The sequence below is a fragment of the Mustela nivalis genome (assembly GCF_964662115.1).
Source record: "Mustela nivalis genome assembly, chromosome: 14".
In the NCBI taxonomy this organism is placed as follows: Eukaryota; Metazoa; Chordata; class Mammalia; order Carnivora; family Mustelidae; genus Mustela; species Mustela nivalis.
This window is the reverse complement of record NC_139033.1, coordinates 65,800,211-65,827,322: the sequence shown is the minus strand read 5'-3', so window position 1 is coordinate 65,827,322 and position 27,112 is coordinate 65,800,211. Positions and strand designations below refer to the sequence as shown.

The 27,112-nt window shown below is 40.9% G+C and overlaps 1 protein-coding gene across 2 annotated transcripts in view; it reads left to right on the top strand.

Annotated features, from left to right (window-relative positions):
* Positions 1 to 27,112, top strand: part of LAMA3 (laminin subunit alpha 3) — a 261,415-nt gene that overhangs the window by 133,497 nt on the left and 100,806 nt on the right. For both annotated transcript variants that reach the window (XM_082698720.1, XM_082698721.1), the window contains exons 20-30: positions 1,202 to 1,334; positions 2,664 to 2,806; positions 5,118 to 5,215; positions 5,713 to 5,866; positions 16,507 to 16,667; positions 20,020 to 20,128; positions 21,836 to 21,933; positions 22,871 to 23,012; positions 24,710 to 24,836; positions 24,926 to 25,065; positions 26,598 to 26,713. In XM_082698720.1, the coding sequence (XP_082554846.1) occupies positions 1,202 to 1,334; positions 2,664 to 2,806; positions 5,118 to 5,215; positions 5,713 to 5,866; positions 16,507 to 16,667; positions 20,020 to 20,128; positions 21,836 to 21,933; positions 22,871 to 23,012; positions 24,710 to 24,836; positions 24,926 to 25,065; positions 26,598 to 26,713 (1,421 nt within the window). The remainder of the gene's footprint in view (positions 1 to 1,201; positions 1,335 to 2,663; positions 2,807 to 5,117; positions 5,216 to 5,712; positions 5,867 to 16,506; positions 16,668 to 20,019; positions 20,129 to 21,835; positions 21,934 to 22,870; positions 23,013 to 24,709; positions 24,837 to 24,925; positions 25,066 to 26,597; positions 26,714 to 27,112) is intronic.

Below are 27,112 nucleotides of genomic sequence, written 5' to 3'. Positions count from 1 at the left end.
TCATTCAAAACCAGTTTCCTTGTTGATTTTCTGTTTGGATGATCTGTTCATCAGTGTAAATGGCATGTTAAAGTCCCCAATTACTGTTTTACTATTGATTATTTCCTCTGTTCTTGTTAATAACTGTTTCATTTATTTGCATATCCCATATTGGGTGCATAAATATTTACAATTGTTACATCCTTCTGTAGGATTGTCCCTTTTATCATTGGAATGGAATATTATTCAGCCATAAAAAAAGAATGAAATCTTGTCATTTGTAACAATGTGGGTGGATCTAGAGAGTATAATACTAAGCAAAATAAGACAGAGAATGACAAATACCATATGATGTCACTTATATGTGGAATTTAAGAAACAAAGCAAATGAGCAAAGGAAACGAGAGAGACAGACAGACCGACAGGCAGAGAGAAACCGAGAAACAGCCTCCTAACTATAAAGAACAAACTGGTGGTTACCAGAGGGGAGGTCAGTAAAAGGGTGGGTGAAATAGAGTTGAAAGAGTACGCTCATCACAATGAAAAAAAAAAAAATAATTTTTTTAAAAAAGCCTACATTCTCTTTGGATAGAGGCTGAGAACAATTCCATATGACTTGGGCATATTTTAGTTACATCTAGATTTTATCACTAATATGTTTGGAGTATTTTAACCTTTGCTTAGCCAACATACGCTTCTGTGACTATTTAGAATTGTAGGTATGTGAATCGGACCCCAGAGCGGTCCCTCTACTGGGGTGGTGGTGTCCAATAACACTGTCTTTTCCTTCTCTGCTGCCTCTTTGTCTCTTCCAACTGATGGCTGCCCCTGTCACTATGGCTTTCCTTACACTAGTCCAGCTAATATTCACTCTGTCTGCCTGATTCCAGAAGGGTCCACAGGGGATCCCAGTTGCTGAGGAAACAGGTTTTCACTATACCTTTAAGTCTTTTTAATTTATCGCTGGGTCTGCCTATTTTCGTCTTCTACAGAGTTAGTTATTTGATGCTTGCTGAGTAGGAGAGTGAGTGAGTGAGAGAGAGAGAGGGAGAGAGAGAGTGGGCATGTGTATACATTACAGGTCCACTAGTGAGACCTGAATGGAGTGTAGTCACTGTTTGGCTAGCATTAACTACACTCCATCCACGTTTCTCTAGTGGACACTGGTCCACTAGTTAGACACTTTTAGCCACTTGTCTCTTGGCGCTTTGGTGTTTTTCAGAATGAAGTGAGGATCATGCTTAATGTGGGGAAGTCAAGTCACTCTTTGTTTCGTGTTATTCTGAAATATGTTAACCCTGGAACGGAAGCCGTATCTGGTCGTGTGACAATTTATCCATACCGGGCTGAAGCAGGTAGGTGAATTTTTAAGCCTCTTTTGGATTAGGAAGTGACTGATTAGTGAAACATTCTCTCCAATTTTCACAGAGTTACCTTCTGAGAAGAGTTGAAGTCCCATGCAGAGTCTGACAAGGGTGGTGCCCTAATGCCCTGTCCTTTGCTACTTTTTCAATCTCTAAACATCCTGCTTATTCAAATTTTGCTGTTAAGTTTATTATTAACTGTCTTTTTAAAAACTTGGTGTAACAACCTGTGTGTTTTGGCTGAACCCCAGGGGTTATGTTATCACCACAGGGTAAAGCTAATTCATCACCCATTCATCACCTCTGGGGTGGTATTGGAGGGATCTTGGCCTACTGCCCTAAATTTTCCCATTGTTTCAGGCACCCCAAATAGGCCAAGGAGAAATGGGTGAGGGGAGGAATTTTAAGGTGAATGCTGTGTAAAGCATGAAGCCCAAGAGAGCTCCAGAGAGGAACATGCAAGCGTCACTGAAGGGTGAGGGAGTCCTGAGGGCAGAAGATTAGCCAGTCAGAGGATGGATCTTGTCAGAGCATGAGGCCTGGAAGTCTGTTCTGCAAGAGTTAGAGCATCTACCTTTCCTGGCAGCTGATTCCAGGAAGCGCTAGGAATCCCACATAGATACAAAATGGCGCCTGTAGAAATCCAATTTAAGGTTGAAATAAAAGGGTCTCTGCCTCCTCCCAAATATGACTGTCCACTCTCTGCTGAATTATCCTGTTTTCTGACCTGTAATCCCTCACCTTTCTCGTCCCATCGTTGAGGAGCAAAGGGCACGTTGGCTGTGGGCACTGCCTCCTGTCCCTAACCTGGATCTAGGAGATGTTGGCAGAGAAAATGCAAGGGTTTGGAGCAAATGTTTCTTCTGAAGAAAAAGGCTTGGGTGGGCTCAGCTCAGATTAAGCAGTTTGGTTTGTTTCTGAACCTCTATAGGAGGTCCTCTGTGTGTTCCATGCAGAAGAAAACCTTTGTATTCCAAAAACAGACAGAAAACCACAACTTTTTCTTATTTCAGAACAAACACATGTTCTTCCATAGAAAATAAAAGAACAAAATAATTTAATATCAAATGTAATGACTGAAACAGTTACTCTGTGCCATGAACTTCTCTAAGCTGTTTACATGTATTAATATACTTAATCACTTAACAAATTTAAATGGTACTTACAATCCCAGGACACCTAATCACTGTCCACATCAATATCTTTCTAGTCTGTCTTAAACTTTTTCAGATGTAAATGGAATGTTTAAAGCTGAGTATCCAAAATCCCAGCAGTCACTGCTAGAAAAGCGCCTCAGGTGGTTCTTTTTATTTCTGATAGGTGCTGCTCAAAGCAAAGAAGTCATCTTCCTGCCGAGAAAGGAGCCAGCCTTTGTCACCGTCCCAGGAAATGGTGTGGCAGAACAATTTTCAATTACACCAGGGACATGGATTGCTTGTATCAAATCAGAGGGAGTCCTCTTGGTAAGAGACCCTCCTCCGTGGAGAGTTCTGTGGGATTCTTTCCCCGTCCTCCAGCATGGTCCCACCCACACTGACCCGCAGTGATCATAAGATATCAAAATCACAGGCAGCTCCCCTTTTAGACATAGGAAACTATGGTGACATTTGCCCTCAAATGACCTAGAAGTCAACTTAAAATATCTTTTTTTAAAAGCATTTATTTGAGAGAGAGAGAAAGAGCCCGATGGGGTGGAAGGAGAAGCAGGCTTCCCGCTGAGCAGGGAGCCCGATGTGGGGCTCCATCCCAGGACCCTGAGATCATGACCTGAGCCGAAGGCTTAACCGACCGAGCCACCCAGGCGCCCCTAAAATATCTTTTATATTCTTCAGCCAGCTTCTCTCAGACAAAAACAGCCAAACCAACTATAACTCATAATGACTCAAAGTTACCAGAATAAATGCAAAATCTGAATGTGTATATGTCCCCACCCTTCAAAAGCTTCTTTGGGATTTTTCGTTGTGAATCAGAAGGACGTCTTAGAAAATCAGCCCCTCTGGGAATCGTATGGAATGAATCAGAAGAAGCTACAAGAAGAGCAGATCCTAATATCAGTGAAGTTGGTGGTGGCAGAAAGAGAACGGAGGACCTGTGCTTCTCTGATATTCCCCGCCTTCTTCTACCTCAAACACAGGCAATGGTCTCACCACACAGATGGCCTTGGACAAAGAATCCAGCATCAAGGGCAAAGCTCTGTCCTTGCACTCTAATAGAATAGCCAGAGAAGCCGTGGGAAATAAAGGGATGAAATTGCTATCTGAGATATTGATGTCTTATAAAAAGTCTTCTGAAAATAAAGTCTTTGGCCAAAGCTTGGTTTCAGCCGGTCAGAGTGGAAAAGAGCAAGCTTTTCCTTCTGGCACTATCCTTTTGATTTACTACATTAGCAGATCTTAGGCAAGTTCTTTAACTCCAAGACTGCCCTAGTTACCTCTTACTTGTAATAGGGATGTGTTTACCTAGGTCCTTTCCAAATTGGGATCTTACGAGGATAATGTGACAGTTTATGCTATTTGTTCAGTCCCTTTTTTTCTTGCATCTTCTTGGTAGAAAGCTTGGTTGCTTTACAAAAGTTCTAGAGTTCTTCAAAGACTTTAGAAACGAGGACAGGGAAAATCCCATTGGTACCAATAATGGGTACAAAGTTGGTTTCATGGAAAGAAGGTCATTATGTTACTCCACAGGCATGGAAGATGCTTGATGACATGTAGTTAGTGCCGTGGTATAGCTTCTCATATATATGCTTCCATGTTGTGATCCCGTTTTCTCTAGAGCTATCTCACTGAACACCTACTATCAACCCTTACTGTTCTAAGATCTATGGGACAATAAAACAATGAGGAGCTATGGTCCCATCCTGAGGAACCTCAGTAAGAGAATAATAGCCCCTGTTAAATTAAAGCCCACTGGGATAGTGAGACCCCCGTGGTAGACCACGGAGCCCCCTGGGCCACCATCTCCTACTTTTCCTCTCCATGCATATCTCTTCTTCTCCATTAGAGACCAATTAAGGTTCCTGACGAGAGAAATAGCTTTATGGTCAGCGTATGAGTCTCTTCACAGTTGTGGCAGACATCCCCCCTCCTTCCCTCTGCTCACAGCCAGTGGTGCCAGCATTCTTCTGAAGCTGTCAGACCATTGGCGTCTGACAAACCTGGAGGTCTGCTCTTTCCTGAAGAGCTGTTTAGCTGAATTTACGCTGTGGGATTCATTTGGCACATTCCGTGGAACACAATCTTCCTCTCATCTCCTAGGACAGGCAGTCAGCCAGTTTCAGCCTGTGATTCACCAGGATCACAAAACATCGGTTTTTGTTTTTTTTTTTAAATACCATGCCAGGCGAACGTTGCTTTGGTGGGGGGATAAAAAGCTGAAATACCCGATCCACAATTCGGTGTTCTGATGTGTGGTGATGAAAGCAACCGGTATTTCAAAGGACCAGATTATCAGTTGAGGGTTTATTATCTTTGTTTATTTTTGAACTGATACCCAGCCCAGAAGAGGGGGTAAAATCTTCCCCCAGAGTTGTAAATACAAACACCTTCACCCTGAGACGCTTATCTCCCCTGCTTGGAGCACCTGTGACAAGTTGCTTTGTGTGTTTTGGGGAGTCAGGGAGGGGAACAAAGCAGCTGCTGGAGACAGTTTAACTTAGCGAGCTTCACCTGGTTATTATTAACCTCGTCAACCTAATCAAACCATGCCTGATAGTTTTATTACTCAGGAAGGGCCACCATCATCTGAATAATTGTCCTCTTGGTCTTCATTTCCTAGGACTACCTGGTCCTGCTTCCCAGAGACTACTATGAGGCCTCCTCCCTGCAACTGCCAGTCACCCAGCCGTGCGCCGACTCAGGACCTCTCCAAGAAAAGTTAGTAGGGTGGGGTGTCATTGGGGTCCTCTGAATTAGGGACCTTTGATGCAAGGATTTGAGGGAGGTCTCAGCTTCACAACCGCAGCAAGTTGCATGGGATAATTGTTTAATGGTGGTCTTTCTCTGAGGCCGTTGACTGTCTTATATACAAGAGTCACAGAACGCTTTGAACCCTGTAGTTGGCATTTAGAGGGACGCCCACCCTCTAGCCTGTGGAAATACGGATGCCTGACCAAGTAATACCTTCAAGATGGAGCATCTGATGAGGGGGAGGGCTTAAAATAGAATCTGGGTTTATGGACCTTTCTGTTTTTATTCTTCACACAGATGACAGTTTACCACCCGATTCCCACAGTAGGCACGTGATAGGAGTTTGTTGAAGGAACGATGAGTGAACGGAAGGGGGAGAGTTCTTTGGGGATGTACTTTGATGTTGTGTTTTGTTCTCAGTTGTAACTGTTATTTTGTTGTTGTTGTTGTCGTTGTTGTTGAAGTTGCTTGCTCTACCAGCATTTGCCAGTGACCCGATTCCCCTGTGCCCTGGCTTGTGAGGCCAGACACTTCCTGCTTGATGGGGAGCCAAGAGCCTTGGCAGTGAGGCAGCCCACCCCCGCACACCCAGTCATGGCGGACCTCAGCGGGAGAGAGGTGGGGCAGCCTTTTATTTACTGTCAAAGCTATTACTACCTCCCCGTCTGTGTCTGCTGAAAACCCTTGGCCGCAGCTGCTTCTCAAATTCAGGGGAACCTGGAAAGATTTCTCAGAGGTGTTAATTATAGGTATACTGAGTTCTCTGATCCAGGCTGTGGCTGGGCAGTATGCACCGCGGAACACAGTACAGTTTGTCTTTGAGCACTTTCTAGACAGGGCAGGGAACGTGGGCAATCACAGAATCCTCTCCTTTTTAATTCCCCAGACTTATAAGGGTGTGTCTTGCTCTACCTGATTCAGGGCAAGATCTTTCTAAACAGCCTTCAGAAACTACACAGCTTACCCTAAAAGGATGCACTGCTTGCTGACTGTTCAGCCCCTCAGGCTAAGCAGTTTGTAAGGGCTGATTTCTTTGAGCTCAGAAATCTGGAACCCCTGCATCCCAAGGCCCCTTCCTTGTGGCTTAGAGGACAGGTCACTACAAGTTTGGGCATTGCTTTTCTTCCTGGAATTTGTAAACCTCAAAACAATTTAAGACTCTACTGATTTAAGATTTGGGTTAGAAGTCCTGTACATCAACACTAAGAAAACAGTGCAACACCTCAAAATAAAGACACTGAAAAAACAAAACAAAACAAAACAAAACTTCCTTTACTATATTTCTATTCCTGACTTTTTACAACATTCTCTGTTTTGTACCTTTTGAGGCCAATGTTCATGCTTGAATGTGTAGACTGATAACATATATGGTACTAATTCTCACTGAATATTTCGATGTATACCTTTTTGTAAACTATATTGCTAACATTTCTAGGGTAGCTGTTATAGGATTTTAAGGATATTTCTTTAGTCTTCATTTCATTTTACTTGAGTTTTTGTTTTGCAAAAAGTTTATATGTGTGTGTACTTGTTGTAACAAGTAAGGCAATATAGATATGCATAAAGTAAAGCTAATGATCTCATTCCCACTGCATTCTAACAATCTGCTGTATCCCTCCCAACCCATGCTGTACACACACACACATACACACATACACAATATATACATATATAATACATACATACCTAAATATGCACACACGCATACAGTGTGTGTGTTCCCCAGACAGCAGGGAGGTGCTGTTGAAGTGGGCCAGCCTCCAGGATATGATGCTAATGACTCATCAGGAAGTGTCTTTGCCTCTGATTCAGCCCAGAGCCACGGCACTGAGGTGTTGGGCAAGGCCATATTTGCATGATGCATAAAAGTTAGCCCTGGGCTGTCCAGTTTTATTTAACAGTCTGTTTTACCATTGTATCTAAATGCTTACAGATTTGGGCTGTCTAGTATAGCAATGACTAGCCCATGTGCTTTCCATAAATTTAAATTAATGAAAGCTAAGTAGAACTAATCATCCATTTCCTCAATTGCACTGGCCATATTTTAAGTGTTCAATAATCACAGATGTCCAGTGGCCACCTTAACAGAAAACACAGAGTATAGGATATTTTAGCTATCACAGAAAGTTCTATTGCACAGTGCTGTAGTGGATCATTGTGCTAAAATTCAAAGACTAATGGCTTTAGAAGAGGTCATAGAAATCATTTGATTTCCCTTCCTGTGAAGGAATCCTTTCTAACTTATCTTTATTAAACATTCACTTAGCCTCTGTTGAATACTTGGAATCGATGGAGGAGTCACTTCTTCTAGAGGTAGGCTAATTTTTGGTTGTCATTAGCCACCTGGAGCAATGCAGAGTAATCCTTCCTCTGGAAACCATATGTCATGGTCAAGATGGTTCTGGAGTGAAACTGCCTGCTTTCATGTCTTAGGTCATCAATAACTAGCTGTAAAATCTCTCTAGGCCTGAATTTACTAGTATACAAAATGGGGATAAGAATAGTAGCTAACTCATGGTTACTATTAAATAAATAATCCATGAGGGGCTCTTGTTGTGATCAAGTGATCACTCAGTAACCATTAGCCATACTGCTATAACATGTTCTCGTCAGCACCGTGGGTCAAAAGAGCAAACCACTAAGAAGTCTAGTTCATATGAATAGTTTTTCCTCTTTTAGGATACAGGGAGGTCTGGCAGGATTCCAGGGGAAGGAACTGAGTACATTCAGGTCTCTCAGAAATCTTCGAGGGACAGAACTACCTGGCTCTCACAGAAGCCTTCCCTTCTCTTCATGTGTTTGCCTATTTACCTCTCCTTCTATGAAATGACTTCTTTTTCTTTTTTTAATAAAGTTTTTTTTGTTTTGTTTTTTAAAGATTTTATTTATTTATTTGACAGATCACAAGTAGGCAGAGAGGCAGGCAGAGAGAGAGAGAGAGAAGGAAGCAGGCTCCCTGCTGAGCAGAGAACCCGATGCGGGGTGTGATCCTAGGACCCTGGGATCCTGACCTGAGCCGAAGGCAGAGGCTTTAACCCACTGAGCCACCCAAGCGCCCCATATGAAATGACTTCTTTTGTTTACTCATAGCTGTTTGTCTCACGCACATGCCATGAAGTCTGCTCTGGTCCCATTTCTTTGTTAACTCCTAGCTCTGGCACTTACTGCCACCTGAGTCTCTCTTCTTTATTCTTTCTGAGAAAGGTAATCTGGACAGCTCATCTTTTAAAGTCAGATCACACTGTTGTACACCAAGACTCTGTCTCTTGTAAACAAATTCATATATATATATATATATATATATATATAATTAATTTCAATTTGATCATCTCTGTTTCACAATGTGATTTTAATCCATTTATATTTATTGTGATTTCAGACATATTTAGACTTTTATCATTTTATTTATTAGCTCTTTAAAATCCAATTTAGTTAACGTATACTGTATTTTTAGTTTCAGAGATAGAATTTAGTGATTTATCGGTTACATGCAACACCCAGTGTTCATTCCGTTAAGTGATCTTCTTAATGCCTATCACCCAATTATCCCTCCCCCACCCCCCCATGATCCTCAGTTTGTTTCCTATAGTTAAGAGTCTCTTATAGTTTGCTTCCCTGTTTTCATTTTATTTTTCCTTTCCTCCTCCTATGTTCATTTATTTTGTTTCTAAATTCCACATATTAGTGAAAGCATATAGTATTTGTCTTTCTCTGACTGACTTATTTTACTTAACATAATACCCTCTAGTTCCTTCAACATTGTGTACACACACACACACACACACACACACACACATACCACATCTTCTGTATCCATTTATCTGTCGATGAACATCTGGGCTCTTTCCATATTTAGGCTATTGTGGACATTGCTATTTTAAACATTGGGGTACATATGCCCTCTTCAGATCACTGTTTATATACTTTGGATAAATACTTAGTAGTGCAGTTGCCAGTACTAGCTGAGTAGCTCTGTTTTTAACTTTTTGAGGAGCCTCTATACTGTTGTCTAGAGCAGCCATACCTGTTTATTAACTTTTAATTTATGTTTTTAAAAATAATTTTCCTCCTTCTGATTTTTTGTTTTTGTTTGTTTGTTTGTTTTTAAGTAAGATCTGGGGTCAACATGGGACTTGAACTCATGACCCCAAGATCAAGAGTAACATGCTCTACTGACTGAGCCAGCTGAGTACCCTCTTCTTCTGTTTGATTAAGAGTTTTCTCTATCTTTCTGCTTGTTTGATAGGTACAGATTGTTTTCTAATATTTTAGTGGTTACCCTTAATATGTTAAAATATCTTCTTAAGTATATATTTTCCAACAAGGTCTAAAGTTACTCAGTAATTCTGATCTCTTCTTTTGTACAACGTAGCCTTTAGAATGCTTATTTATCCATTGTAAACCAATCTCCTACTTATTGTTTTTGTCTAGAAATTTTATTTTTACCCTTTTCCCTGACTTTCAGATAGACTGTAAGTTTCATCTTAATTCAAATACACCACATACCAACCCTCCCTCTCTTCTCCTTTCCTTTCTTCTTTTTTTCTCTTCTCCATTTCTTCTTGGAGGTATCTTCCCTGGAATCTTTCATCTCTCTTCTTGACCCTGGAATATAGTCTCTGAGCCTGAGACACATAGCTCTTTCATGAAATTTTTCATCACCACCATCACCACCATCACCCACCATTCTAGATATTCTCTTCTTTATCTTCATTTTATTAAATCTTCTTTTTTCTGACTGTTGGAACTTCTTTCAACTTCTTTTCTTTTTTCTTTTTTTTGTTTCCTCATTTTGATAGATTATATCCTCCAGAGGCTTCCTGTGAAAGGCCACACAGGAGCTATTTTTCTTGTTGCTGAGTACTTGCATATCTGAAACTATCTTTAGTCTACTCTCAATCCTGATTTTTTTTTACTTTGGTTAGATGTAGGATTTTAGGTTAGAAATCATTTCTCCCCAGAATTTGATAATGTTTCCTCATTGACTTCTAGCTTCAAGTCCTGTTCTTGAGAAGTTACATTGTGGTTCCCAGGGCTTTGATTGCAATCTGGTTTTCCTTTCTTAAAGCCTTTGAGATCATTTTTTTGTTGTTGTTTCTTATGTTCTGATATTTCACAAGGATGTGCCTTAACATAGATAGTGTTTCAGCCAATGTGCCAGGTTCTCAGCCTTTTAGCCTGGAAACTTTTATCCATTATTCTGGGAAACTTTCTTGAGTTATTTCTTTGATACTTTATTTCTTTATCTTTAATCAGCATTTACAATCTCTTGATCTTGTTTTATGCTTTGGGAGATTTCTTCAATCTTTTCTTCCAACTCTCACCCCAGCTCTACACATACACACAGACACTTAGATTTCAGCTTTCTCTCGGGTAATTGGTTGACGTTCATCTGCTTTCCAGCTTCCAAAATTTTGTTGATTTCTCTGGTCTGTTGTGTTTTTATTTCTCTTTCTTATTCTCTTTCTCTTTGTGTGTTTATGATTTTTAAAATCCTGACTAATTTTTATGGAGTTCTGAGAGGGAAGATCATGCTTAATCCACCATGTTTAACCAGAAATTCTGGGATAGACTTATTTGTGACATTCTAAAGTTTCATTATGGTATGTTTAGGTGTAGATTTGTTTTTATTTATCTGTTTAGTCCTCATGTACACTTTCAGAATGAAGATTCATGTCTTTCATCCTGGGAAATTCTCATATGTTATCACTTCAAGTATAATTTTGGTGCCATTCCTTACATTTTTCTTTTCTGGAAATTAGTCTGGATGAGTCTTGGAGCCTCACAATCTATGTCCAAACTGCTCTTTCATATTTTTATATCTCTTGTCTCTTTAGCTACTTGGTGGGTTAATTACTCAAGACTTCCTCAGAATACATGAATGTTTCACTCTCTCCAGTCTAGATTTTATCTAGCCTATTGATTCAGTTTAATTTATACTGTAAATCTCAAAGATTTCTAACTGGCTCTTACTCATATTTATTTTTACTTGCTTTATTTCTGTCAATTTAGCTTCATAACTTGGTTTACTTTTTAGAATATTTTATTTATTTATTTATTTGACAGACAGAGATCACAAGCAGGCAGAGAGGCAGGCAGAGAGAGGGGAGGGGAAACAGGCTCCCTGCTGAGCAGAGAGCTAGATTCGTGGCTCCATCCCAGGACTCTGGGATCATGATCTGAGCTGAAGGCAGAGGCTTTAACCCACTGAGCCACCCAGGTGCCCCAACTTTGTTTACTTTTTAAAGACATTACTCTTTCATTTATATTTTTAGTATCTTAATGCCCTTGGAGGCAGGTATGTTTCAGAATTAAGAATTTTTAAGATTCTCTACATAAACACACACACACACACACACACACACACACAATCTCCAGGAGGGCCCTGGCCAACACCCTATAACCAAACATGTTAATATTTCTTCAGTGAAAAGCATGAATAGGCACTCCAAGAGAAATACATGAAGACCATATATGTGAACTTAGTTCAAGTCATATTTTGCCACCAAGTGTTGATTGGTTAGGTGAGATTAGTTTTTGCCACCAAACAAAATCCAAAATAATTTCCTTTTTCAAGTTTGAAGATTTCAGATTAAGGACCAGTATATTCATTTTAAAGTCTTTATCAGACTGTCCTATAAAATTCATTTCATCTGAAGTAAACTCATCTTCTGATTGATGATATCATTGCCTATTTCTGATATTAGATTTCTTTTTGTGTTTTGGAAGCTTATCTTGTTTGCAGGCTTATTGGCTTGTTTTGAATGGAAGGTTTTTATCATCTCCCTTTATATCTGTCTCAGCTTCATAGTTTTGCAATGTTTTACCAGTCCGCTGGACCCTTAGCTCAGAGGCAAGCATTACAATGTGCCACTTCTATTGCTGTGATACTAGTGTGAGCACAGATTCAGACACTGAGTCAGTGGGTGGCTTAAATCAGTTCTTGGTCATGAGGCTCCATCTTTGATATTTGAGCCCTGAATTCAACAGCTTCTTATAATGCTGAGATCTAAGTGGCAGATTGTCAGCACCTTTTTCAGCTTTTCATGATTTGAGGGAACCCTTACCTTTGTCTTCAGAAAATGAGCCTGAATCTAACCACTGTCTCATGAGGCATCTTTTGTTTTCTTTACTCTGCATGAGCTGAACTGCTGACCAAAACAACATACTTCCAGACCTGGAGGACAACAGGCTCTGGGCTTCAGCCCTAGTGCATTTTTAGTTTTTCTTTTACTTATATTCCATCACTTTTAATCTCAAACATATCTTTTTGTTTTCCTTTCAAAACATTTTGTCCATAGTTGCTGTCTCTTGGAGCAGAAGGGGTGCAAAAAATGTGAATTCACTATGCCATCTGAACTGGAAGTCGCTGTCACCTTTTAAAGATGCTAAAGTCTATCTTCCTTTTTATTAAAACCCTCCTTTCTCTTCCCACAGCCCCTCAGCCATAATGCTTCCCTCCTTCACAACCAAACTTCTCCAGCGAGTTAGACAATTCTACACTGTTTCTAATTCTTTCACTTCCATTCACACCTCAACCCACACCAGTCTGGCTTCCTTCCTTCCTTCCTTCCTTCCTTCCTTCCTTTCTTTCTTCCTTCCTTCCTATATTTTCTTTCTTTCCCAGGGTTTCCAATTATGTTCTTTTTTACTAAGTCCAACAGATAGTTTTCATTCTTCGCCTATTCGCTTATTTAACTTCTCAAAAGCTTTCAGTACTTGTTGAATACCCCTCACATCTTAAAATACTCTCACGCCTTGTTTTCCGTAATTTAGGAGTGGTCTGGAGCTCTTCCTACCTCTCTGGCTGCTTCCTCAGAATATCATTTACAGGCTCAACCTCTGTTTAGCCATTGGATATTAGAATTTGTTCAGGCTCAATCTTGGCCTTTGTCTTTTTACTTTATATTCTCTCCCTAAGCAGCCTCCTCCATGCCTGTTGTGATAGATACCAACTCTACACAGAAAACTACCTAATTGGTATGTCTAGTCATACTTGTGCTTTTAGGTGCAGAAGAGCATAGCCAACTTCCTTCCTGACGTTACCTCTTAGGTGTCTCAGAGGGATCTCAAATTACATTTTAATGTCCCTACCTAAGTAAATGGTACCACCATCCATCTAATTGTATAAATCAGAATCCTTAGGGTCAACCATGATTTCCTCTGTTCTCCCCCTCACCAAAGACAACCCATCTCTGAGTGTCCATCCCAACCTTTTCTTAAGTGTTTCTACTCCTCTCCATGTATCCTTCTTGCCCAGTATATGATATCTTTCATAAGGATCTCAGCAGTAACCAAATTAGCTCACTCACATCAGCTCTTGCTGTTGCATCTCCCAATATTGACTCCATACAATTGTCCTCATACTCGTGTTGATAGAAATATCCAGTCATCCCTGACCCTCTCACCCCATCCTTATCCATACACAACTGGGAAATTTCAATAACATCCCCTTGATTTTAGGATAGAGACAAAAGATTTTAAGAATCTCTAAGGCTACCCCTCTTACCTCCCAGTTTTATCATAACTCTTCTTGTTCTCTGCTCCCGGTCACGGTGGCCTGCCTTCAGTTTCTTGGACTGCATATCTGCTACCCTACAGCAGGTATGTGACAGGGTAGCCTCCTACTGCAGCTTGTTCCCTCTGCCTGAATGCTCCTCCCTCCCTTTGGGGCCTGTTCCTCATCCTCCAGCACTCAGCTAAGTTGTTTCTTCAGGAAGTCTCCCTCCTTCCCTAGTCTTCCTGGCCTTCTCAGGCAGCCCCCTGCCCACCTTGTCAGAACATTTGTCATACATGTAATTTCATACTGTGTTGATCTAATAATCTAAGTATTTGACTGAAGTCTGTCTGAGGATAGAGACCAAGTCTGTCTTGTTTCCCATCATATAAGCCCATCAGGGGAGCTGGCATACAGTAGGTGTTTAATAAGAGCTTGACCAAATCATTTTGAAGACTCATTTTGACATCAGATGTGTTAATCATCCCTTTTAGCTTTGTGTAAGCATCAGATTTGATATGCCCACCTTTTATGTCTTTATCTTGAAACACTCATAACTAGGTAAGGGCAGTTCTATGCCATAAAACCAAAAGGAACCTTCCGGCTTGACACTGAACTTCCCTTTTACTAGGAATATAGAAATAACTGAAAACAAACAGCAGCTAGTAAAATTTCCATTTGCCATCATTTGTCTTTTATCTGAGTTTCTCAAAGCCTACTTTTACCAACAGATGTATTCAAAAGCCTTCCTACAAGTCTTCCAAAAAAGTCAATCTATAGGACTTAGAGTGGAAAGAACAATAGAAATTTATAATAGAGTGCTGTGATAAAACTGGAAGCCAATAATAACTTCTGGGAGAAAAGTGAATATATCATTGACCTGTATGTGCTTTATGGTGGGTGAAAACAGACAAACTCTTGTCTGGAGATGCCCAGGGGAGAAACGCTAGTAATAACCTCTGAACATGGACCCATATTTCACTCTGTAACAGAGTGGAAAAGTGGTGTGGATAATCCACTCTTTTTTTTCCCCCTGAGGGAAGTCTTTCTATTATATAAGTGATAGAAAAATCACTGTGGAAAATATTAGTTGTGTGGTTCAGGGCTGTGCAGAGAGAACAGTAAATGTGAATTTCTGAAGGCAAGGGGCAGGAGGATTTTAATTAAGTGGTAAAGCTTGGCTAGGCCTGAGCTTACAGACTGAAGAGAGTTAAACTGTATAGAATGTAGTTTTAATATTGGCTCAGACATTCAATATGCACCTATCCTTTGACTCAGCAATTCTACTCCTAGGAATCTTACAGAAATACTAGCCTAAGGATATGCATATATATATATTTTTTTCCCATATAACATATAAAGCTATATGATGATATATACATAGACACATCTATATAAATTATATAATTTATAATATATATACACATATAAATTATATATTGCATATAATAAATTATATAATTTATAATATGTATTTATTATAATATATAAATTACATAATTTATATATACTATAATAGATCATAGTAATATCTCATTATAAACTATATATAATTTATATATTTTATTTATGATTTATTAAATTTATATTATATAAATTATATAATTTATAATAATATATATTATATATCTCTCTAATATATAAATTAGAGGCAACCTAAGTGTCCATCAATTGGGGATTAGTTAAATAAATCACTTTATGATCATACTATATGAAATGGTAGGAAGCCATTAAGAAAATAAAGTTTATCTGCATGTACCTGCTATAAACAGAGAAAATACTATTGAGTAAAAAAAGCAAGTCATGGCAAAAGGCAATAATTACAATTATAATCATCAGTGTTTATTTAGTATTTGTGACATGCCACATACATTTCTGAGAGTTCTTCCCATATTACTTCATTTAATCCTCATGATAATCTTAAAAGGTGGATACTATTGTTATCTTCATTTGTACACTGGAGAATACTGGGGCATATAGACATTAAGTAACTTGTTCACAGTCACGCAGCTGGAGGCAGTATGATTCCAGACTCCAAGCTCCTAACAAGGCATGGGCATTTTTTTTTGTTTTTGGGTGGAAGGCCAGATAGTAAATATTTTTGGCTTTGAGAGTCATATGGACTCTGTCAGAGCTACTTGGCTCTGCTGGGATGTACAAAAGCATCCATGATTGCCTATTATAAGCAGTATTTCTTTTAAAAAAAGAAAAGTACATGCATGTGCATTTACAGACATGGACAATGGTTTGGAAGTACGAAAACCAAATTGTTATTAGCTGTCATCCCAGAAGTGGGGTGCATGTATCTCTTCTCATTATCTGCAACCACAAAGCTTTAAGTTCATTTTTTAAATTGAAGAACAGCAAAAGAGCCTCAAGGCAGACTTCCATTCCTTTTAACATCTGCTGGAGATACCTTTTTACCTCAAGTTTTAGAGAGTCTTTTGCCTTAAGAAACAAGGCAAATATATACGTGAAAGAGTAGAAGCCCCTATAAGTAGGGTTGCCAGATTTAGAAAATAAAGATACAAATGCCCCATTCAATTTAACGTGCAAACAATAATTACGTGTATTGTGTATCTGCATTTCAAATTTAGTGGCACATCCTGTATTTTATCTGGCATTCCTACCTAGAAGACCACGTTTCTTACGATGATGACCTATGACACTACTTCCAGGTGTCTGCTCAGCCCTGGTTTCACTGTTGCTATGTAAACGCGTCCAGTGCATTTCACATCCACGTGCTCGGGCTCTCTGACAGGTGGAGCTGCACCTGCGGCTTCGGGTACCGCACATCGGCAACTACGTGGTCGTGCTCCAGTATTCCACGGAAGTAGACCAGTTGTCCGTTGTTGATGTGCACATGGAGAGCCCGGGGTCTGTCCTGGCAGGCCAGGTGAACATCTACAGCTGCAAGTACAGGTAACCAATCCTGTCCTGGGGGATTCCTTTGTCCTGGAATGATCTGGAGGTCAGCCTTGGGAACTCTGGTTTTTATCTGGATTGGGAAGTTGTTTCCTTTTTGAGGCCGATCTTGAAGCCAAGCAGGAGACTATGCTCTCAGGTTTCACCCCCAGTGTGGTATTGGGTTGCTTCTCTGTGGACAGCTTGAAAACGTTGTATCTTCTTGAAAAGCTGTGTGTTCCGCTCTGTGTGTTGTGCTCGCTACTTTGGCTCAGATTCCTATGGAGCCACCACAGTCCTGGGCGGTGCAGGGAGCTCAGTGCTCTTGCCTAAAATGCTGGGTAGAGCACATGGGCGCACAGGAAAGAGGAAAGACTCTATCACAACTGCCTTCACAACACACCGTGCAGAAACTGGGAATAATTAATGTTTGATGATCATCAGGTGAAAAATAATTAACCAAAGATTTAAAAATTCACCCTGATTTAGTTACTCTCTTCCAAGAACTTTGACAAAGATTTATTAAAAATTGTTTTCTTTGCATACTATTTCAAGATCCATGCAAATGTCCATAATATGCTTTATTTTTAAAAAATATTTTATTTATTTATTTGACAGAGATCACAAGTAGGCAGAGAGGCAGGCAGAGAGAGAGGAGGAAGCCGACTCCCCATGGAGCAGAGAGCCCCATGTGGGACTCGACCCTGGGATCATGACCTGAGCTGAAGACAGAGGCTTTAACCCACTGAGCCACCCAGGTGCCCCCATAATATGCTTTAATTAAAGAATCTGTGCAAGGGGTGCTTTCAACATGAAATTAATTTTATAATAAATGGCTCCAGGAGTCAATCTCTTCAGACAGCAAGTGGGGAACTCCAGTGAACCCACCCAGTTCTTGGCCAAGGCCTTACACATTTTGTTTCCATGACTTGCCTATGGCTTTTTGTCAAACTCCGAATGACCTGATGTAGTTGGACATTTTTCCCTGTTTTGAAAATCAAAGAAGTTATGAAAAGAGTTACTTTTAGAAGCTCAGAATGGAAACTTTTATGAGACTTAATGAAATGGTTATTGAATTAACATCATGCTCTTAGAGACCCTAAAAAGGAAACTGTGAGGGCTTCTTTTAAGAATCTTTAAAAAAAAAAATCTAGTCAGCTCTTCTCTCTGACACATACACACACACATATATATTTGGATTTTTAATGGTGCAAAAAATTTCCCCAGAATATTCTGTCATTATCTGAAAATGTTAGTTTCATCTGTGGATGACATAAGCAACCACTGGAATGTACACTCCCAGGCAAGTGGGTCACCTCACCATCTGAGTCCTGGAGATTTTTGGCCACAGGGCTGGGGCAGGGCCTCTCCAGGTCCTGTGCACCCTCTGGTTCAGCCCTCTGACTCCTTCCACCTTCCAAATTATGTCGCTTGATCCATTCTCCACAGGATACAAGGTGGTGATGGCTAAGGGCCCAGGAGGAAACACTCTTAATGTCCCTGGTGGCTCTCTGACCCATCTCAGAAGAGGCTGAGAATATCTAGACCAAGCAGAGGAGTGGTTTCAAAGCTAAAGAAAGAAAGGGCACTGTTCCAGAATTCCATAAGCCATAAGCCTGGTTTCATGACGTCTGTCCGAATGGCATTTGGGGCAAACAACTGTGCAGTATTCTGGAGATCACTTTGACTCTGGACATGACAGCACCAAGTTCTTCTTTACCGGGGACATTAGAATACCAAGACAGGGTTGTATTAGACTAGGACTCCCTTTTATTGTATTTAACTATATCCAGGAATGTCCATGATATGGTTTCACTAGTCTAAAATATTTCCTCCGTCTCTACTTTGGCTGTCATGTGGACAAGTAAACATGAACAGGCTGTAAGTACCATGGTCCAAAAATGTGGTGCAATTGGAAAATATTTGACCCATCAAAGCCTATTTCAAATGACAGGCCCTTTCAACATTGCAGCTTCTCCTGCTGAGGGTTGAATCTTTCCCAGCATTTTTCGAGTGAGTTCTAATGGAGTTATATTAAAAAATATCCCAACAGAAGAGTAGTGGTGCTAATTAAAGTACCACTTTCAAAACAGTGTTGTGATTTAAATCTGATCGCCCTTCTGTGAGAGAAGTTCACTCGGATTAATTCAATCCAGTTATTATCATTAGTCTATTCTTAGTAAGAATTTTAAAAGGATATGGATAAAACTAAATCCAAGTCAATCACCTAATATATTTAACTCCCAGGATTGTGCTCGAACCAAAAGGAATGCATTTTAATTTCATGCAGACACACACAAACACACACACACACACACACACACACACACAAGTGCTCAAAAGGAAAAAGAAAACAGCTGTTCTTTGAGTTTCTAACTATGGCTTTTTATAATACTATCTCATTTTAATCCTTACCCAAAAGACGTTGCATAAATTATTTCAAATATTTCCCAGAGATGGCCATTTCTTTTAGTTTGCCTCCAAACTAGTTTCCAAAATGCATTTACAGACAGAAAAGTGGCTATCGAATATGAAGTCAGAAACATTCCTCCAAAAACACTTCTTCAGTGGGTTTTACCATTAGAGTCTATTCTTTGGTTTTAAACCGCGAACTTTTAAATGTTCCTGACCTCCGTATTTCACCTGGTGGGGTAGAAAGAAGGAGTGCAGCTGATGCAATGAGGAAGGAAGCACGAGAGGAACAGACTGAGCTTCCAATGGCAAATTCTGGTTAGTCATGACTGGAGTGAGGCCAGCCCCAACGCTGATGGGGTGTGGGATATCGTCAGTCGTTGTGAGGCTGATAGACAACTTTAGTCACCAACAGTACTAAGAATATTGATAAGTCTCCATGAAGGTTGTATCTTGGAGATCAGATATTATTATTATTATTATTTTTTATGTATTTGAGAGAGAGAGAGTAAGAGAGAGCAAGAGAGGGTAGAAGGTCAGAGGGAACAGCAGACTCCCTGCAGAGCTGGGAGCCCGTTGCGGGACTCAATCCCCGGACTCCAGGGTTATCACCTGAGCTGAAGACAGTCACTTAACCAACTGAGCCACGCAGGCACCCAAGATCAGACATTATTGACCCTGGGGCTTTTTCTCCCAATGACTAGACCAAGTATTGCATAAAGCTGGGTGGAAAAAGTGAAGCAAGGCCTTTAGCCCTGAGATGAGCCACAGTCAGAAGGGTCTTTTTCTTGTATTGATTGTGGACTGCATCTCTCTAGATTGCATTGTGTCAGAAAATTCACTGTCAGTGACCTAGTTATAAACAGGAGAAACAGAAGAGCCATCAGCTACCCCGTAGGGAGGCACAAGGTCAGGGAGACCAGAGGAGTCAAGCTAAGAACACTCTGTCCTTTCACAGTGTCCTCTGCCGGAGTGTCGTGACTGATGGCAGGAGTCGCCTCGCCGTCTATGAGCTGTTGGCAGATGCGGGCATTCGGCTCAGAGCACGCAGGGCCCGATTCCTTCTGGTAACGCTGTCTGTTTTGCCCTTTGAATTTTAGAAGCATTTTGGTGATATCTCTATATTTTAAAACTTAGAGAAATTTTGGTGGGGTTTGTATTCCACCTACAAAGTGAATATGTTAAGAGTTGCTAGTTTTATGATGTGTTTTATTTGCATCTAAAACTCTGTTTTGCCTCTTCATTTGAGCCTTTTTTTATAGCACTGGTAAAGTTTGCTTGTCAAGTTTGAACACAGCTCACAAAACTCTATTTCATGAATGTTTATTCATTGTTACTATTATGAATGAAATCTCTTTTGTCATTATAGTTCCTAGTTTGTTTTATGCTGGTGTATAGAAATGCCATTATTTACTGTTTATTTTCTTGCCCATTTTACTATTTAATCATGTCTATTAGTTTTTTGGCAAATTCCTTCAGAATTTTCAATGTTGCAACTACCTGGTATTTCCTTTCCAGAATATTGTAACTCTATCTCAAAAAACACATTATTCAGTTAATTAGATATATACAATTAAGAGTTAAAAATACTAAGTTTGGGAGGTTAGATACCTTCATGCCTCCCTTTTAATAGCGCAACTTAAATATTAAGAATTATGATAAACACAGGCAGTGGGACCGGATTAGGAAAGGATGACTAGATTTCTAATAAATGCCTCAGAGAATAGAAGATAATCTAAGTATGAAGCAACTTTCTGTCACTGCTGATTTTAAGCACAAATCACACTCTGCGAAATGCTAGGCCAGCATGTTCTAATGTGTTTTTAAATATTCATGCTGGACAATATTAAAAACTTTGAGCCTTCTCTTCAGAATTATCTGGAATTGAGATTTTAGAAGTTATTACATAAATTATATAGTAGCTTAAGGCTTTCTTTTTAAAATTGTGACTATCCTTTTAAACCTAACAATCTGAGCAAATCTAACCTCTTCATCTTTGGGAATTATAACAGGGCTGAGTCTTCATCTTTTAAGCATAAGTTTGCCCTTATTGCAATAGTCTGATGTCATTTGGACATCTAACTAGGATATAAGCTCCATGAGAGCAGGGGTATTCGCCATCCTGGTCTTCTAGGATCCCTTAGTCTCAGTGCCTGGCCTATAGTAGGTGTTCAATAAAAAGTTTTGTTGTTACTGAATAGGTTTGTGATCAAGTTGATAATACAGTTTGGATTAAAATAAAATGTAGTGATAAGTTGATAACTGAGTCTCTTGTGTGACTCAGAAACTAGTTCTGGAGACACTTCCCTTAATGAAGTTCAAATGTGCCTGAGAATCAGGTCATCCTCTATTCAGAAAGATTGTTTATAGCAGGAGTTACAGACAACAGGCTCTGAACAGCAGGCTCCCTAGCTGCCTGCCACCTCCGCCTCTTCCTGCCAATGGGTCTGAAAAGCCAGCATCAGCCCAGGGCAGGAGAGGAAAACAGGCACCTGAAGTCACAGACAAAGAGTTGTTTTTGAATATCATAATTTCATTTATTCATGTGACTATCCTAAGAACATTTGGGCAGTGATCCTGTGTAATGCTAAAAAGGATAAATCCTTATGCACATAAGGATGCCATAGGGAGTACCATTCTGCAGTTTTTTTCTACTTTAATATAACAATTATAATTTCTTTACTTAACGGCTTTTTAAAGAATATGTTTGACCGTTACCGTTGACTTTGCTGATAACCGTGATGTTACCTTTTTGCACTGTATTTGCTCAACAGCATCAAATTTGTATCATACCCATTGAAGAATTCTCAACTGAATATTTGAGACCTCAAGTCAAATGCATTGCCAGTTACGGGGGTTATGTTAATCAAAGGTAATGGGTGTCCTTTCCTTTCTTCCTTGTTTGTGCTCTGAGTGGTACTACAATGCTTGTAAGGCTGTGACTTTATGCTTAACTTCAGAAGGGATCGTAGGCCAAGGTACTAAAGGCTGATGATGGGTTAAAATAAAAAATGAGCTAAATCACTGCCCCCAGCCATCTTTCCAGGATTCCATTAATGTCAGGAAGCTGATGCTGTAGCCCCTGGGCAGAATGGGTAAGCTTTGCCCTTAAGAGAAGTTCCTACCGGCTGTTCTGAAACCCCACAAAGACTCACCTTGTTCCAATCTTTTAACCGCAGTGTCTGAGACTCCTCATTTAAAAAACCATGGAAATAATGACCCACCTCACCGCTGTGTTATGAGGATTAGCTGACGATTGATTATTGGGGTTTCAGGAGGGTTTTTTTTGTTGTAGATCCAAAAATAATTTGTAGACACAGTCGTAAAATCTTAGGCATATAGTTAAGGCTGTAGAAGCCACCAAGACAGTGACATCTGGCCTAAAAGAAATCTGTGCCTAAGAGAAATGATGTGCACTTGCCTTCTTTGTTTTTATATGATTTTATGGTGACATTTATGTTTAGAAATGAATAATAATGTTTCATGGCATTGACCTCATTTAACATGAATTATAGTTCTTAGAAGGGAAGGTGTCTTAAGTTTCTGTCTGGTTTCTATCACAATTAAGATTTTCTTTCTGCTTTGGCTCATTGTATTGAGTGGGTTTGCCAGAATACACTCGGCAGTTGACTACACTGAGTGTCTTTGTATAAAGATCCCTCCACAGTCCTGTGGTTCTCCCGAGACTAGGTCCTGTCGATGCCGCACAGTCTTGTGCTCACAGTTGCTATTTTCACCAATGGACAGTTCTTCCATTTTTGGTTGTTTTTTAATATTCTTTTTCTTGTCTTTTCTTTTCTTTTTTTCAGTGCCTCTTGTGTTTCTCTGGTCCCTGAAACTCCTCCAACAGCCTTGATTTTGGATGTCCCGAGGGGTGAGCCTTCCCCTTTCCTGCCCCAGGATCCTCTGCCTTCTGCTGATGTTACTGGAGTCATCTTGAAGGCACCGCAGGTGGGACTCTGCTCAAGTGTGTTGTTTCTGAATTATGGTTCTCAAAGCGTGACCCTTACCAGAAGCATCCACATCACCTGGGAACTTGTTAGACATATATGTTTACAAGTCCACTCCAGAACTACTGAATCAAAAACTCTGGAGGCAGGGCCCAGGAGTCTGTGTTTTAATAAACCTCCCAAGGGATTTGGATGCCCCTGAAGTTTGGGGACATCTGCTCTCAACTCTGGAGAATCCCAGATATGAGGCATCTGGCTATTCCTGTCTATGACTGCCCCATCCTGATGTTCTCTTTTCTTTCTGTGTCTCTATCTACACAGTCATTCAGCAACTTTCCGTGGCCCGTTTTGTGATAGGTCATACTTTCATGGGCTACTGCTGTGTAACATTGTAACAGTGTAACATTGTTGAGATAATCACTTGTCTTCCCAAGGTGGCATATAAGCACTTGCGAAAGCTGCGCTGGCTAATTGATTTTTGCATCCCCAACTATACCAGCAAAATGCTTGGGAGGCAAGAAATTCTCAATAAACATTTATTAATTAATAATCGATAGCATGAAGATGAATTTTTTTCACTATAAACTATGAAATTGCAGGAATTAGCATTTGTCTTGATGATACGGTGTCCTTTCAGTCCTAGAGGATGGCTCATGTCCGTTCCCATTGCATCAAGTTAGAAAATTAACAGGATCTGAGAGAGAAAATTTAATAAGAGCCTCTGTGGGGAAGTCCACCAGATTCATAGGAGGAGATGAACTGAAATCATGACAAAGGAGTTCTAGCTCTGGCTTTGCTCTTAAATTAGAGCATGGCCTTTCTCATATTACTTGCCTTCTTCGAGTCACGGTTCTTGTCAGAAAGATGAGGATAATCTTTTATTGCTGCTGTTTTTCTTTTTCCTTTTCTTTTTCTTTCTTCTTTTTCTTCTTCTTCTTCTTCTTTTTTTTTTTTTTTTTTTTTTTGAGCATTTGAAAAGACATATCTCACAGTAAAGTTTCCTAGAGAGAGCAGGGCTCACACTCAAGCTTGAGCAAAAGTGGGGGCACAGCTCTGGTTTTCACTGTGGTTGGGCAGGGGTGAGGGAAGGTGGAGGAGGGCAAGAGGAGGACCCCCTTCCCATGGTCTAGAATTAGTGTGGCTTGAACTTCCTCCCTGTGCCAACGGATGGGCTCCTGGTCCTTCTTACTGGCTTGTGCAGGTGTGGGGCAGAAGATTAAAGATGATCGATGGGGCTTGAAACCTGTCAGTCAAACATCCAAAATGGAGTCTGACTCTTTCTCTCTTGGTTATTCCAAGTGATATATAAGTGCTGGGAACACTCTGGGAACAGCCTTTTGGCAAACGTTATGCATTTCTGTTGGGCATGTACCTAAGAGTACAATTGCTCAGTGACATGTCTGACTTCGGTAAAAGCTGCCAGACAGTTTACCGAAATGATTGTACCAAATTACACTCCCTCCAGCATCATTAACAGCTGACCACAGTGTTGGTTCATCTGAGCTGCGGGTCATTGGTTTGTTTCCAGTATTTCTGATTACAAAAGAGTGTTACTGTAAACATTCAAGGGAAAGTTTTATGTGACCATAGGTGTTCATTTCACTTGGGGAAATATCTAGAGGGTTTTTGTTTTCAAACTCTAAATGTTCATAGCTCTGCAACTTGAGAAGTTTTCCTTATCCTCTTTTTTCTACCCAGAACCAAGTGACCCTGCGAGGATTTGTACCACGCCTAGGCCGATATGTCATTGTCATCCACTTTTATCAACCAGCACACCCAGCATTTCCCACACAGGTCTTTGTGGATGGAGGGCGGCTGTGGCCCGGTGAGTGTCAGGGAGCAGGGGCCATAGCTGCGAGCCGGGCTGGGCCTCCCAGGACCATGACAGGATCTCCTGTCTGGCTCTGCCTGCAGGTGTCTTCCGTGCCTCTTTTTGCCCGCATGTGCTTGGCTGCCGGGACCAAGTCATTGCTGAAGATCAAGTTGAGTTGGACATCTCCAAGCCAGAGGTGGCTGTGACCGTGAAGGTTCCAGAAGGAAAGTCCCTAGTATTGGTATGGTCTACTCCTCCCTCAGCTTGCTCTTCATGTGCTTGCTTTGGTCAGCTGTTCTGGGTGCCTGTTTGGCTCGTGACAATAATTCTTCCAAGGAATTGAAGTCTTATAGAAAAATGTTTAAATTTCATAGCTACCTTTAGCAAAAAAAAAAAGCAGGTGACAATTAAGGTCAAGGGAAATTGGAATAATGGGTAAGTGAATAAGAAGGAGAAACTCCCTGATAGGAAGCTCTGGTGAACAAGGGTCTCGCTCTGCTTCAGCCCCTCTTCGCTCCTCACCTGACTGGTCTCTTTCTAAAGCCTTTACTCTTCCTTTGCTCTTGAAACTTTCCTTTTTGGGCTTCCGTAGCTGCTTTCTCTCATTCTGTTCCCCCTTTTCTCTAGTGCTTCTTCACTGATTTTTTTTTCCTTTTGTCGACATATGATGGCATTCCCTCGGGTCTGACCCTGAGCCCCCTTATTCTGTCACTTCCCTTTGGATAATATCCTCTGTACCCACTGGTTCTGTTCTCTCTTGTGGTGGGAATGACACCACATTGCTGAGTTTATCTCTGATATTTTCTGAGCTCTGGAACCACTATGGGACCATTTAATGCATATCTGCCCAGCTAGGGCCCTCATGAGACCCTCAAACATGAGCCTGTTACCTGCACAAGGTATCCCCTACCCTGTTTGTTACCTTGATTAATGGAATCATGGACACTCGATGCCAGTAGAGCCTGTCAGGGAAACAGGTAGCATTGTCCAAGCCCTGCTGTGTGACCCTCTAGTATCTTGCTCAAGCTTCATTCTCTCTCCGAGGAGGCCATATTCCTAGGGACAGAGGCCTGACTTTATGTATTTTGTATCTCTTGTGTCTAGGATACTACCTGGCACACAGTGCTTGGCAAATGCTTATTGATTGAATAACATGAGAGCAGCGAGCTCTCTGTAAGCTGTGTGTTGGTGACTCATTGACAAAGACATTTGAAATTTCCTATAGTATTTGTTACTGGAAGAGTCTGATTGAAACAGGCACAGAGAGCTGAGCAGTACTTTTAAAGACTAGGGATGCAGTTATTCATAACAGAGTATCTGACAGGATGTAAGTTTCAAGGCAAGCCATGACATGAGCTTTCCCCCATTGGTCCCACCATTTTGGTTTGTTCACCTTTAAAAATACAAAATGCGACCTGTGGTGATCCAGGGTCACCCCAGGCATAGATCACATGGGGCCCTGGCCCTCTAATAGGCCCCTGATTACCCCTTAGATGTCCTGTCCCCAATGAGCACTTGAGGCTGCAGCTTCTCTGAGCAGGTGCTCCAAGGGGTCCGCCCCAGCACACGCCATTTCTAACAGAGGAACGTGGGTTGAACCTTTAACACTGGCTTAGGGGAGTTCTTGGGATTCTTTTCTCATAAGACCTGTTTCGTGTGGTCTTGGGCTTTACAACAGAGAACACTGCTCATAGTGAAGAGAAAGTACAATGAATAGCCATAGGTGTGCCCTACTGTTGGAAATCCAAAGCCATGCTGACAGGTTTCCTTTAGGTTCGTGTTCTAGTGGTGCCTGCCGAGGATTACGACTACCAAATACTTCACAAAAAATCAGTGGACAAGTCATTTGAGTTTATCAACAGTTGTGGAAGAAACAGTTTTTATATTGAGTAAGTATCACTTTGTGGAGCTTCCTCAGGTTCTCCCACATTCACACTCAGAGTGAGACCCAAGGTGGGGCTGGCTTCCAGGTCTATCTTCTTCCTCCTGGGGCCCACCCACGGGGGTGGCAATGCATTCTGAGTCTGGGGAGGGAGATGCTTTTCCTCTGCATACACATTTCCTACCCCAGACCTTGTGCTGCCCATTTGGGCAAGATTACTGTTCTCAGCTCCGATCCCGCCAGATGTTCACCCTCCAAGCTGGGATTCATGTGTTGCCTAGGTGTTTCTTGGCCTCTTTGCTGCATCCTGTTGTCCAGCTCAGGTTCCTAAAAATCTCATGTGGGGTGCCTTCCACCCGGAAGCACATCAGCCTGGATTCTCCCTCTCCTTTGCCATCTGATTGAG